At 46.0% G+C, this 14,048-nt stretch overlaps 1 protein-coding gene across 4 annotated transcripts in view; it reads right to left on the bottom strand.

The window, feature by feature from the left end:
* The window catches only part of CNTN1 (contactin 1), a 760,044-nt gene that overhangs the window by 375,339 nt on the left and 370,657 nt on the right, over positions 1 to 14,048 (bottom strand). For all 4 annotated transcript variants that reach the window (XM_070755541.1, XM_070755544.1, XM_070755542.1 and 1 more), the window contains one exon: positions 6,329 to 6,510. In XM_070755541.1, the coding sequence (XP_070611642.1) occupies positions 6,329 to 6,510 (182 nt within the window). The remainder of the gene's footprint in view (positions 1 to 6,328; positions 6,511 to 14,048) is intronic.

The raw sequence follows: 14,048 nt of genomic DNA, 5'->3' as shown, positions 1-14,048 counted from the left end.
AAAGTGCTGCTCCCAAAGACTACAAATCCAATAATAAATAAATAAAGGCCACGACTCACTTGGGGCACCATCGTTGCATGTGCCAAGAGATGACTGTGGTGCGGGAGAGCTTAGAGCAGGCCACACAGCCAGATCTCAGACAGGCCGCTGTTTCTGCTGGCTCCAGCTGCTTCTCTAGGTGCCGCAGTGAGATTCGGCTGCTGCGCATGTGCAGCAGCTGAAATCTCATGTGAACATCCTTCCAGCAGCGAGATTTGGGCCAAAATTGCAGATTTCTTTGCTTCTGTGCATGTGCGGAAGTAAAAAAACCAGTAAGTTTTACTTAAATTGTGCCGGTTGCACGTGCCTAGTGTGTGTATGCCCAGTGGTAATGGAGCTGCACACGCAGCTCCACTTCCACTACCAGAGCAGCATCCTCCCCCCATTCTGGGTGGGACCGATCCCTGAAGATAGGCAGTATTGAGTTAATGTTGAACATAATAATTGTTGTCTGATAACTACATAAAGAGGTGAAACAAGGAAAATTTGGAAGGAGTAAACTGACTGGCTGAGGACAATAAAGAACTATAAATAGTGTGCATCCTGAGGAATAATTTTGGGACTGAATAAATTGTTTTAATACTGGCTTTTTGATGTTATAGACAACTGAGAGTTTGAGAGCTCATTGAGTAACCTTTTGACTCATCAAAATAAGACAGGATGCTTCAACAGGAAATATTGATTTTTCAAAGTATTCATGAAACTATAACAAAGAACCACAGGGAGATAAAGGACTTGATACATGATATAGTTGTGAGACCAGAACTTCAAATGATGCTTTTCATTATTATTATTATTATTATTATTATTATTATTATTATTATTATTATTATTATTATTATTATTTAGATTTAGATTTGTATATTGCCCTTCTCTGAAGACTCGGTCATTCATCAAATGACAATGAAAAATGAACAGTAAACCCAGGAAATAGAGGAGAAAATGGAAGGAGTATGGAAAACATGCGAAAAAGTCAACAAGAATTGAAATACTAAAAGAGAAAAAAGATGATGGATAGAAATAGAATACCTACAAGTATAAGATTTGTTCTTTTAAGAAATAGAATAGAGGTAGAAACCAGATAGTGAAAATATTATTATGCATATGTCTATATAATATTTTAAAATTAGTATGTAAATGAACGGAACAGAAGTTGTAAGGTGATTATTGTATATTGTGTATTAAAATACTGAATAAATAAATGATGAATATACATGGTAGAGCAAATACGAAAATGTTAGCAATTTTAATTGTAATATTTATAATGTTATTATAAGGATGTGTGTATGATTAATGTAATTAAGTTTATCAAGATTATCACTATTATCTGATTTCAAAATTAATGATAGCAAGATGCCACACTGTTCATGTATTCAATATCTATCTATCTATCTATCTATCTATCTATCTATCTATCTATCTATCTATCTATCTATCTATCCATCTATCGATCCCAAAATAATTAATTTTCTATACTTGAAATTAGAAGTTAACCCAAATTAATGCTAAAATGTTAGCAATTTTAATTGTAATATTTATAATGTTATTATAAGGATGTGTGTATGATTAATGTAATTAAGTTTATCAAGATTATAACTATTATCTGGTTTCACTATTTTCCGGTTCCGGTGGGGCAGCAAAGTGGAAGGGGGAAGCTGCAGCTCCGCCGGACTACGGTGGAAGATCTGGAAATATAGAGGCATTCAGTCCAAGCTGACAAATTCATTCTAGAGGTTTAGAGAGGCAAACTAATCCTGCGTCTGAATCCTCCTGCTCCGGCAGCATTCCGTGGCGGAATTAGCCGCGGACACGCTGAGTGCTCGATCTGGAGTCAGCTGGGATGTGGAAAATGGCGGCTGCTATTTGCGCTGAGTCATGCTGATGGAAAAATAAAAGGATCGGGAAACCCAGCCAAGACAAAAATCAAGGCAGGCTGAGGTAGGCGAGTGAGTAAATGAGCGAGCCGAACGAGCTATATTGCACTGGCCGAAGGAAGAAAATAAGTGAAACAAGATGCCCCTAAAAAACAACCTGACCTACCGGACAGACCCAGGATGCTGAGTAGCTACATGGTGGACGCACTCGGCGTCGGACGGCTTGGCAGATGGAGGATCCATGCAGAGTGGATTGACCGGCTGTTGCAGTGAGGGAGGAGGCCGAGAGGAACATGAAGGAGACTGGTGGGCCGAAATCTGATGGTATGAAAATCTTATAGAGGCTGTGTGCTACCACTGAGGGCCTGGAGATCGAAAGAGGTCCTCCAATACCAACAAAGGCACTGGAAGGCATCCGGGGCAACTCACAAGAGCCGAGGGTGTGCCGTGGAGGTGGGGGAGCTGAGAACAATGACAGAGAGAAAGACTTGGCCAGCAATAGCGACCGACACCAAAGAGCCTGGGAGGACAGAGTTATATACCCAGGACTCAGACTTTGGTTCACCAACAAACATCATACATTCCTAGAACTCACCTTTTAGATTCTGGTGCTATTTGTACGGACCTGACTTAATTGATTGATTAATTGAAATCTGAACTACCTCTTATATTCCCTATATTTTTTAATAATTAGTATGGATTTTACCTTTAATTTTATTAATGTTAGTATAATTTGGGTTAATGTTTATATTAATTCTTTTTTAACTAATTCATTGCGGGTTTTTTAATGATGGATGACTGGGCAGGGTGGAATGATATGTATGAGATGAATGAATGGGATGGGTGGGATGGTATGCATGAGGTAAATGGGATTGGTATGAGCGATAAAGTTAGCCCACCTGGTAACAGAGAGGGATGGCGGAGGGCCAGAACATCCCGGTTGTGCTGGGGAGAGGCAGATATGGCGGGAGCCATGGGGCAAGCTGTTCCAGGGGAAGAAGGGATCGCTGCTTGAAAGCCATCCCTAGTTCTGGCCCCACGAGCTTTACCCGGGGTACTGGTGATGAGTGTAATCTGGGCCCTGGGCTCAAGCTGCTACTACTCAATGCCAGGTCGATGGTAAATAAAGCTCTCCTCGTCCAGGATTTGATCCTGGATGAGGAGGCCGACCTGGTTTGTGTGACTGAAACCTAGCTGGGCTTGGAGGGAGAAGTTCCTCTCTCGGAAATTCCAGGGTTCCAGCTATGGCATCAGCCTCGACCCCAGGGAAGGAGGGGAGGAGTGGCTATTATAGCCAGAGAGTCAATTTGCCTACCCAGACTTGTTGCCCCTGAGATTGCGGGTTGTGAGTCCCTCCTGGTGAAGTTCAGGTGGGCTTGTTACTCACATACCTGCCTCCCAGCTGTGTGTCAACATCCCTGCCTGTGCTGCTTGAGGAGGTAGCTGGGTTGGTGGTAGAGCTCCCTTGGCTTATTGTCCTGGGAGATTTCAACCTGCTGGGTTGGCGGATCCTCTGGGTTAGTACAGGTGTTCATGGCCACCATGACAGCCATGGACCTGACCCAAGTAGTTCAGGGTCGCGTGTCGCACCCGACATATTTCTCTCATGGTCTGAGCAATGGTCTGAGGCTAAGGGGCTTAGAGGTTTTGCCTTTGTCATGGTCAGACCATTTTCTGCTATAGCTCGACTTTATGGCTCCAATCCTTCCCCGCAGGGAGGCGGAACCAACTAGGTGATTCCGCCCCAGACGCCTGATGGACCTAGAGGGCTTTCAGAGGGCGCACACAGTTCGGCAGAGTCTCTTGCTGTGGCCTAGAACACGGCTGCGATAGAGGCTCTTGACTGGATTGCGCCGTTGCTACCTCTCTCTGGCACTAGACCCCGGAGGGCTCCTTGATTCACCGAGGAACTCCAGGAGTTGAAATGCCAGAAGAGACGTCTAGAGAAGCGGTGGAGGAAAAGTAAGTCTGAGTCCCATCGAACACTAAGAGCTCACATTAAGACTTGTAAAATGGTGCTCAAGACGGCAAGATCACGTATCATGCCACCTTGATTGCATCAGTGGAATCTCACCCGGCCGCTATGTTTAGGGTGACCCCCTCCCTTCTTAATCAGGGGGGAGCTGGAGAGCCCTTGCAGAGAGGTGCCGAGGATTTTAACACATTTTTCACTGATAAAATCGCTAAGATACAGATGGACCTTGACTCCGATTGGATAGCAGAGTCGGCTGACAACGAGTCAGTCAAGGTGACTGGGGCTCATCTTTGTCCACCTGTCTGGGAGGAGTTTGACCTGGTGACACCTGATGAAGTGGACAAGGCCATTGGAGCTGTGAGTTCTGCCACCTGTTTACTGGATCCCTCTCCCTCTCGGCTGGTTTTGGCCAGCAGAGAGGTGACACGGAGCTGGGTCCAGGAGATTGTCAACGCTTCTTTGGGGAGGGGGTCCTTCCCGGCTCCCTACAAGGAGGCACTTGTGCGCCCCCTCCTCAAGAAGCCTTCCCTGGACCCAGCCGTACTTAATAACAATCGTCCAGTCTCCAACCTTCCCTTCATGGGGAAGGTTGTTGAGAAGGTGGTAGCGCTCCAGCTCCAGTGGTCCTTGGAAGAAGCCGATTATCTACGCCCTCAGCAGTCAGGGTTCAGGCCTGGCTACAGCACTGAAACTGCTTTGGTCATGCTGATGGATGATCTCTGGCGGGTCCGGGACAGGGGCTTGTCCTCTGTCCTGGTGCTTCTTGACCTCTCAGCGGCTTTCGATACCATCGACCATGGTATCCTTCTGCGTCGGCTGGAGGGGTTGGGAGTGGGAGGCACTGTTCTGTAGTTGTTCTCCTCCTACCTATCCGGTCGGTCGCAGTCGGTGTTAGTGGGGGATCAGAGGTCAACCTCTAGGTCTCTCCCTTGTGGGGTGCCTCAGGGGTCGGTCCTCTCCCCCCTGCTATTTAATATCTACATGAAACCGCTGGGTGAGATCATCCAACGGCATGGAGTGAGTTATACAACCCAGTTGTACATCTCCACCCCATGTCCAGTTGGTGAATCAGTGGAGGTGATGTGCTGGGGTCTGGAGGCTGTTGGGGTCTGGAGGCTGTTGGGGTCTGGATGGGTGTCAAGAGGCTCAAGCTCAACCCTGACAAGACAGAGTGGCTGTGGGTTTTACCTCCCAAGGACAATTCCATCTGTCCGTCCATTACCCTGGAGGAGAATTACTGACCCCTTGGAGAGGGTCCACAACTTGGGCATCCTCCTCGATCCATAGCTAACATTAGAGAACCATCTTTTGGCTATGGCAAGGAGGGTGTTTGCCCAGGTTTGCCTGGTGCACCAATTGCAGCCCTATTTGGACTGGGAGTCACTTCTCACAGTCGCTCATGCCCTCATCACCTCGAGGTTCGACTACTGCAACGCTCTCTACATGGGGCTACCTTTGAAGAGTGTTTGGAAACTTCAGATCATGCAGAACGCAGCCGTGAGAGCCATCATAGGGCTACCTAGATTTGCCCATGTCTCTCCAACACTCCATGCCTTGCATCACTTGCCGATCAGTTTCCGGTCACAATTCAAAGTGTTGGTAATGCCCTACATGGCATCAGACCAGAATACCTCCAGAACCGTCTTCTGCTGCACGAATCCAAGCGACCGATTAGGTCCCACAGAGTTGGCCTCTTCTGGGTCCTGTCAACTAAACAATGTTGGTTGGCGGGCCCTGGGGGGAGAGCCTTCTCTGTGGTGGACCTGGCCCTTTGGAATTAACTCTTCCCAGAGATTAGAACCGCCCCTACCCTCCTTGCCTTTTGTAAATTATTTAAGACCCACCTATGCCGCCAGGCATGGGGGAACTAGATTACCCCTGGGCATATATAATTTATGTATGGAATGATTGTGTTGCATGGTTTTAATATTGGGTTTTTAAATGTTTTCAACATTAGATTTGTTTACATTTGTTAACATTATTATTTTGTTGTGAGCCACTCCGAGTCCATGGAGAGGGGCGGCATACAAATCTAATAAATTATTATTATTATTATTATTATTATTATTATTATTCAAAATTAATGATACCAAGATGCCACACTGTTCATGTATTCAATATCTATCTATCTATCTATCTATCTATCTATCTATCTATCTATCTATCTATCTATCTCAAAATAATTAATTTTCTATACTTGAAATTAGAAGTTAACCCAAATTAATGCTTAATGCTGCTAATTAAAAATTGGAATAATGTTTGCTGGTTCAGTTTATTATCAACCTACCTTTAGTTAATTGAATTATTCTGAATTGTGTCACAGTGCAAAATATTACATTAATTTATGAAATTTTGAAAAACCAACCTTCTAAAATGATATTAGATAAATATGTATAAATGTATTTTTCAGTGATGAAATGCATGAAGAAATTCTATTTACCTTGAACATACACTTTTGCTGAATGTTTATCCATTCCTCTGTAATTTTCAGCTTCACATTCATATATTCCTTCATCTTCAAATTGAATATTGAAGATCTTTAGAACTGCACCAGACATGCTTATATCTGCACTGCTTGGCATTGGTTCAAGATATTTACTCCATCTAAGCTCAGGAACAGGGCTTAAAGAAAATGGAAAACAATTTAATTCAGCTTCAATTAGCTGTTGGAACTTTCATTTATTAAGTCATTATAGCATCAGCTTTCCTCTTCATGTTTCACAATTACAAAAGAGTTTCTTAAGCAGAAATTTCACTTAGCTCTTGTTTTACTGCACACTGACATGATCTTTCCCCTTCTCAACCTGCTTCCTTCACTTGTCTAAGAAAGAATGAATAAATTCTATATTACCTCTACACACCTCTCTAATGCCAATAATATGTTAAAACAATATTTTCTTTTGTCAAGTAAATGGATTATACGTTATTTTAAAGATATCTTTCCACAAAAACCTGAGTCATAAAATAGGCGTTGATTGCTTACCTCAACGCCTCTTCTTGTACAATGAGCAGGTACAGCAGTCACGTGGGTTGCTCACTGTCCAATCCATCGGGGACCGAGACTAGTCTTTAAAAAGCCTGCTGGATCTGCCCCTTCCCCAGAATTCTCGAATCCGTAGACTTAGGCTCGATTGTGGGGCTCAATAATGTTCAACTCTCATGATAGGAAGAAAACAGATTAAAGGAATAACCATAGGTTTGAAAAACATAAAGGGAGGGAAGTGACTGCTGTACCCGCTCATCATACGAGAAGATTTATTTATTTATTCAATTTTTTATGCCGCCCTTCTCCTTAGACTCAGGGCGGCTTACAACATGTTAACAATAGCACTTTTTTTAACAGAGCCAGCATATTGCCCCCACAATCCGGGTCCTCATTTTACCCACCTTGGAAGGATGGAAGACTGAGTCAACCTTGAGCCGATGATGAGATTTGAACTGCTGACCTTCAGATTTACAGTCAGCTTCAGTGGCCTGCAGTACAGCAGTCTACATGCTGCACCAACCCGGCGTTCAGGTAAGCAATCAACACCTATTCTCTGTACTGAGAGAGCGGGTCCAGCAGTCACGTGGGACATACCCAATAGATGAGTCTTCGGAGAGGGGCGGCATACAAATCTAAGTAATAAATAAATAAATGAGTCCCTAGGGAGGGATTAGTTCGCTATCATGAGAGATAATGGATTGGAGGACTCTTCTGCCGAAGGCAGCATCCGCTGAAGCATAAGAGTCAATTTTGTAATGCCTTATGAAAGACTTTGGAGAGGCCCAAGTGGCTGCTTTGCAGACTTCTTCCAATGGAGATTGAGTTGCCCATGAGGCAGATGTGGCTGCACATCTTGTAGAGTGTGCTGTGATACTCCTAGGTATGGAAAGGGAGGCTGAGTCATAAGCCTTTGAGATAGTCCCTCTGATCAAACGGCCTATTACTGTTGAGGATACCTTGGATCCCATGGACCTGGGATGATAGGCCACGAATAGGACTTCAGACCTTCGAATGGGTCTTGTCCGTTGGATGTAGATTGTCAGCGCTCTGGTGAGATCTAGGATGTGCCATCTGACCGCAAGATGATGGTTCTGGTTGGAACAAAAGGAAGGCAAGACAATATCCTAGGATCTATGGAACATGGAACTGACCTTGGGTAGAAAGGTGGGGTCCAAACGTAGGACTACTTTGTCCGGATGGAACTGGCATAGATCCTGCCTGATTGAAAGGGCTGCCAATTCTAAGTTGCGTCGGGCAGATGTTATTGCCACCAGGAGTGCTACCTTGTAAGATAGGTACCTGAAGGACGCTGATCTTAGGGGTTTGTATGGTGCCCGAGTAAGGGAATGGAGAACCCACGGTAAGTCCCAGGACGGATATCTGTGGACCTGGGAAGGTCTGACAAATTCTTGAATTTCCGGGAAGGAGCGGAGTGGTTGTCTGCGAGGTCCTGCTAAGACCGAAGATAGGGCTGCCAGGTGACGATGGATGGTGCTGGATGAAAGGCCTTGTTGTAACCCTTTCATGAGGAAGGCCACTATCCTGTGGATGGGAAGACACAGGGGGGATAGATCCTCTTGTGAGCACCATTGGTGGAATTTGGACCAGGTATGGTCGTAAATCCTGTTGGTGGACACTCTTCTGGCTTTTAGGATTATTTCTACAGTGTCCGGGTCGTATCCTCACAGGTCTAAATCACACCAGATAATAGCCAAGCAGTGAGGTGGAACCACTCCGGATCTGGATGGAGGCGCCCTGCTGCAACATATCCTCCGAAACGAGGAGTCACCAGGGGTCCTGGACGGACAGACGTTGAAGTTGAACCAAAGCCGGCATGGCAAGTGAGGGGCTATCAGAATCACCTGGGCCTTCTTGAGGATGATCTTTTGGATCACATCTGGGAGAATTAGAATTGGAGGGAAGGCGTAAAGAAGCCCTCGAGGCGAAGGGATTCTGAGTGCGTTGATCGCCTCCGCTCCCGGGGATGGAAACCTGGAGAAGAATCAAGGGAGTTGAGCATTGGCCTCAGTCGCAAATAGGTCTAGCAATGGGTCACCGAACTTGAGGCAGATTTGCTGAAACAGAGCCGGATGAAGACTCCACTCTCCTGGGTCAAGAGTCGATCAGGAGATCGAGTCCACTTGTACATTGAGGACTCCCAATATGTGGTCGGCTTTTAATGACTGAAGATGCCTTTCTGCCCAGAGGCCCAACTTCAGGGCTTCCCTCATCAGGGCCTTGGACCTGGTGCCCCCTTGTTTGCAAATATGGCTCTTTGTGGCTATATTGTCCGTAAGAATCAGAACATGTTGATTGATGATATGCGGTTTGAATTGTTTGAAGGCCAGAGACACTGCTCTCAATTCCAGCCAATTGATGGGTCTGGAAGCCTCCTCCGCTGACCACGTGCCTTGGGCTATCAGCCCCTGGGCATGGGCTTCCCAGCCCAATAAACTGGCATCCGTGGTGATGGTGAATTGGTCTGGACATCTGAAGGGGGGATCCTCTGTCCAGAGTGGGGGAGGTCCACCACATAAGGGATCTTAAAACTGTGGATGGAACAGTGATGAGGCTTGTTGAGTTGCTGTTCCCTGATCTCTGGAATGGTAATAGAAGCCATTGGAGATCCCTGGCAAAAAAGATGGGCCCAGGGAATAATGCCAATGCAGGATACCATCTTTCCCAGTAGAGAAGACAGGGTAACGATGGAAGTCCTTCTCTGAGATCGTATCTGGGAAATAAGCTCCTTAATGCTGACTTTTCTCTCAGTAGAGAGAAAGACCTGAGGGAGATCTGAGTTAATGATGGCTCCCAGGTGTTGAATAGAAATAGATGAATGGAGCTGACTTTTTTTGAGATTAATGTAGAAACCCTGATCCCGTAGGATAGATATGGTAATATTGAGGTCTGAACAGAGGCCCCATGAATTAATAGAGGCCCCATGAATTAATATGTCATCCAAATAACATAAAATGTGGATGGGCGGGGCTCGAATATGAGCCGCCAGGGTTCCTAGGAGGTTAGTAAAGATTCTGGGAGCCGAGGAGAGCCCGAAGGGCATTGCCCTGTACTGGTAGTGCTTGCCCTGGAAGGCAAAGTGAAGGAATGTCCTGTGGCCTTTGGCAATGGGAATATGAAGATAGGCTTCCGTGAGATCCAAGGAGACCATAAAGTCCCCAGGATGGATAGCGGCTAAGATGGATGACAAAGAATGCATCTTGAACTTCCTATACTTAATAAACTGGTTCATATTTTTAAGGTCCAAGATGGCTCTCCATCCTCCAGATGTCTTGGGAACCAAGAAGAGGATGGAGTAGAAGCCCAGACCTCTCTGGGAAGAGGGAACAGGTTGGATAGCCCTGATAGACAACAGATGTTGAATAGGTTCCTCCATTCGAATATGAGATGGGGAAAACCTGGGGGATGGGCATGAGATAAAACGTTTAGGAGGAATAGAAATAAACTCCAACTGGAGGCCCCATTCCACAGTAGCAATAACCCAGGGGTCCTTACAGGAATGACACCATCTGGAGAACCAAGCCAGGTGCCCCCCTATGGGAATGGAATGAATCTCACCATCTGGGCTTTCCTGAAGCTCTGGTCGAGGAGGAACGTCTTTGGTAACGGGATCCTCTACCCCTGGGGTTTCTCCCTGCTTGGGAGCGAAAACAAGGGGAATACTGACCTGAGTTTCTTTGGATGGTGAACCCTTGATCCTGTTGATGATTTGGACGTCGAAAGGGTTGAGTTTTGATGGCCTTCTTGGTGGTGGGCCCCAAAACCTTCTTTTTGTCAGCGGTCTCTGTGAGAAGGGGGTCCAGGAGGTCTTCAAATAGAAGGTCGTGTTTCAAAGGACCCATGGCCAGCTGACATTTTTGCCTCTTCCCCGCCTGCCAAGGGCGCAGCCATAGAAGCCTTCTGGCTGTTGTTGATGCCGCTACTGACCTGGCTGCAAATCTTGATGATTGCAGGGTAGCATCAGCTACATATTGGGCCACTGCCAAAATCTTGTTAAAGTCCTGTTGGCCCCATAGATCATCAGGGGGAATGTGCTGCTGGAGCTTTTGAAGCCATAAAAGCATAGCTCTAGAAAAGAAAGCTGCTGCTGCAGCACTCTTGATAGCCCAGGTATCCGCGAAGAAACATCTCTTGAGCATCTGCTCTAGGCGTTTGTCTTCGGGCTGTAGAACCTTCTCTGCTTCACCCGGCATAGCAGCCATAGAATGTAGAGTCTTAACAGGTTCATCAGGTTTAGGGCAGACAAGATCTTCATAAGAAGGGGAAAGCTTATATAACTTCTTGTCTTTGGTTGTGGGGTTAAAGCCAAAGGCTGGATGGTCCCACTGCTTAAGCAAGGCATCTTTAAACAATTTGGCATTGGAATTACCTCTTTGTCTTCCTGCTCCTCCATGAAGTATGGTAAATTCTCCTCAGGAGGATCTGTGGAAGGAGTAGACTGTTTATCTTGCCCGACTAAGCCTGTAGAAACTCTTGCATTGCAAAGAAGAGATTTGAAGAGTTGGAATGGAAAGATGGCAGCTGGGGCTGGAATCTTAATTTGAGATTCCTCATCTTCCGACAGGCGATGAAAAGGGTTATCATCATCCTCTACGTCCACGTCCTTGTTCTCATCCTGGGAAAAGTCCGAATCCTCATTAACTGGAACTCTGTAGGATGAGAGGGGACTCACAGGCCGGGGAGCGTGTGGAAGGGGACGAGAGTGAGAAGGCACATTGATAGCCGAGAGCTTGGCATCAATGGCTTTAGAAAACATAGACTGAAATTCTGGAGGCAGATTAGTAATGTTTGCAGGTAAGGCTGAAGATTTCCTGAAGGCCTGGGATGGTTCTGGTTGGGAGGGATCTTCCATAATGTCTGGCTCCTCTGGACCTTAGCCTCATAAGTTAGGTTGGGGTCTGTTTATGTTTGGCTCATCCAGAGAGAGCACAGGGACCCCAGCAGGAGGCAGGTTAGAAGCCTCTGGGGGGTCAGGGCTAATGTGCACTTGGGCCTGCACCTTTAAACGTTTAGCAGATTTTTCATGGATTCTCTGCAGGGCTAGGTCCCTTCTCTTCTCAGCCCTGGTGGGTCTAGCCAATGTATGGACTCCCGAGGAAGAGGAGGAAGAGGCCTGGGGGTACTATCAATTTCATCGCTAGTAGGCCTAACCTCTGTGGGACCTTTAGTTGTGCCTCTCTTGGGAAATGAAGTCATGGCCTGAACAAATTACAGGGAAAGACTTGATGGGAGAAGCTATAAGGGTAGCGTTCCCAAGAGGAAGGGGGCCCTGCTCTTAAGCCCAGGAGTGTCTGCGACTCAAAGTCAATCTGGTGGGTACCAGAGTTCATGCCAGAGAATGCAGAAGGGCAGGCCTCAGTAACCTTAATCCAAAACTAAACCAAGGCACGCTGGTTTGGACGCCTAGCTAGGGAGAAAAGGCCTGAGGGACTCAAAGCTTACTCCAGGGCCAAGCGGTGGACTTACTGGTGCCAGGCGGGATGCGCGAGGTCGATCAGCAAGGGCCTACAATTACTGGGAGCTGAGGGCCTTCGCGCCAAAATAAACTGCTCCGAAAATTTAAATACGGAGGGGAGACTAAAGTCCGGGGGACAATCAAGGGAAGCTTGCTAACTGTCCCACACTGCAGGAGGTAAAAATGAGCCCTTTGTTTCCTTTTTAAAACAATCCTTAGCTTGCCGGTAACCTCCTGGCCAAGTAGATTTACTTGTAAATGAAATCCGGCAGCAGCTCAAGCAAGGCATTTGCAAAAAAACCGCAGGGAGCCGCACCGTGGCTTCTCCCTCGGCGGAGTCCAGTAAGGCTGGCACGCAACCAAGGCAAGCAAGCTCCAAGTAAAAGGCAGTAATTGAATTTTACTTATCTGGTAGAAAGAAGACGAAGGGAAGGTGTTTTGCGAGAGGAATGAGCCACCACGAGTCCCGCTGGACTGCAGGACCGAGCAAATTCTGGGAATCCAGCAGGCTTTTTAAAGACTAGGCTCGGTCCCCGACAGATTGGACAGCGAGCAACCCACGTGACTGCTGGACCCGCTCTCTCAGTACGGAGAATAGATTGAATTCATAATAACTGAACAATAAACTGGAAAATGTCTGGCTAGTTTCATTAAGGACAATTTCATTGTCACCTTCAATGCTTTTTTGTAGCTGTAATGCTAAGCCATACCACATTAGGAGCCATATTCATGAAACATGTTAAATTTATACATAAAGTTTTTTAGCCCTAATGTGGTGCTAACAGTCTTCCCGGCTTGCAGGATTTTATTATTCCTATTCCGTCTGAAGGTTTTTTCCAGCCCTATGTTTTTACAGGCTTGTTTTTGTTGTGAGTGGTCCACGACTGGGTCAGTTAGTCACAGATTCTGAGGAGAATGAACCAGGCTTGTCTTGGTACCCTAGGCCAGCATTCTTGCCAGTTGAATCAGAGAGTGAGAGTGAGGGAGAGTGGAACCTGAAGAACCTCCAGAGATTGTAGAAACCCCAAGGATGGTAATGTCTGACTCAGAGGGGAAGGAGGACATTGAGGATCAGGAGCCCCTATTAGATGCCCAGGTCAGAAGGTTTAGAAGCAGACAGCAACAGCTTTATGAGGAAAAGTGTAGAAAGTGAATCTATGAAAGAAGTCTAGTCAGTTATATAGCTCTGGGGAACAGTGACCATACCTAGACAGTATAAAAGGAGAATTTCTGGGAGAAAGAGGTGTGGTATGACAATGAATCATAATGGTGGCCATGCTAGATCTGGAGTTCCAGAAATGCTTCACTGTCAAACTGTTGCTTTCCCTTTAACATCACTGAGATGTAGCTGTTTGACAGACTGAAGATTAATAGAGTATGTTTTGAAAATGCATGTAATCACTTTGGAATGTTTTAATTAGACTGGGCTCTCCGCCCGCAGTCAGCTCTTTTATCAACTTAACTGGGAATGTTGCCAGCAGAAATTAGAAGAACAACTCTTCGTTTCTAAAACTTCTAGAACTTTTGTTTCTAAAACACAATTTTGTTCTGGTTTGAACTTTTTGCCAGTGGGTGGTTCTATGTGCGAATCCATTCAGGCCCAAAGCAGAACAGTTTTCATTGCTAATCCCCCCCGAAAAAAGATTTTTTCAGCCCTAATCAGGGGATAAAATAATGTGCCGAAGCTGATCAGACTAAGGT

This window comes from Erythrolamprus reginae, chromosome 6, assembly GCF_031021105.1.
Source record: "Erythrolamprus reginae isolate rEryReg1 chromosome 6, rEryReg1.hap1, whole genome shotgun sequence".
NCBI lineage: Eukaryota > Metazoa > Chordata > Lepidosauria > Squamata > Dipsadidae > Erythrolamprus > Erythrolamprus reginae.
The sequence above is the reverse complement of the archived record's forward strand: the minus strand, read 5'-3'. Positions and strand labels throughout refer to the sequence as shown.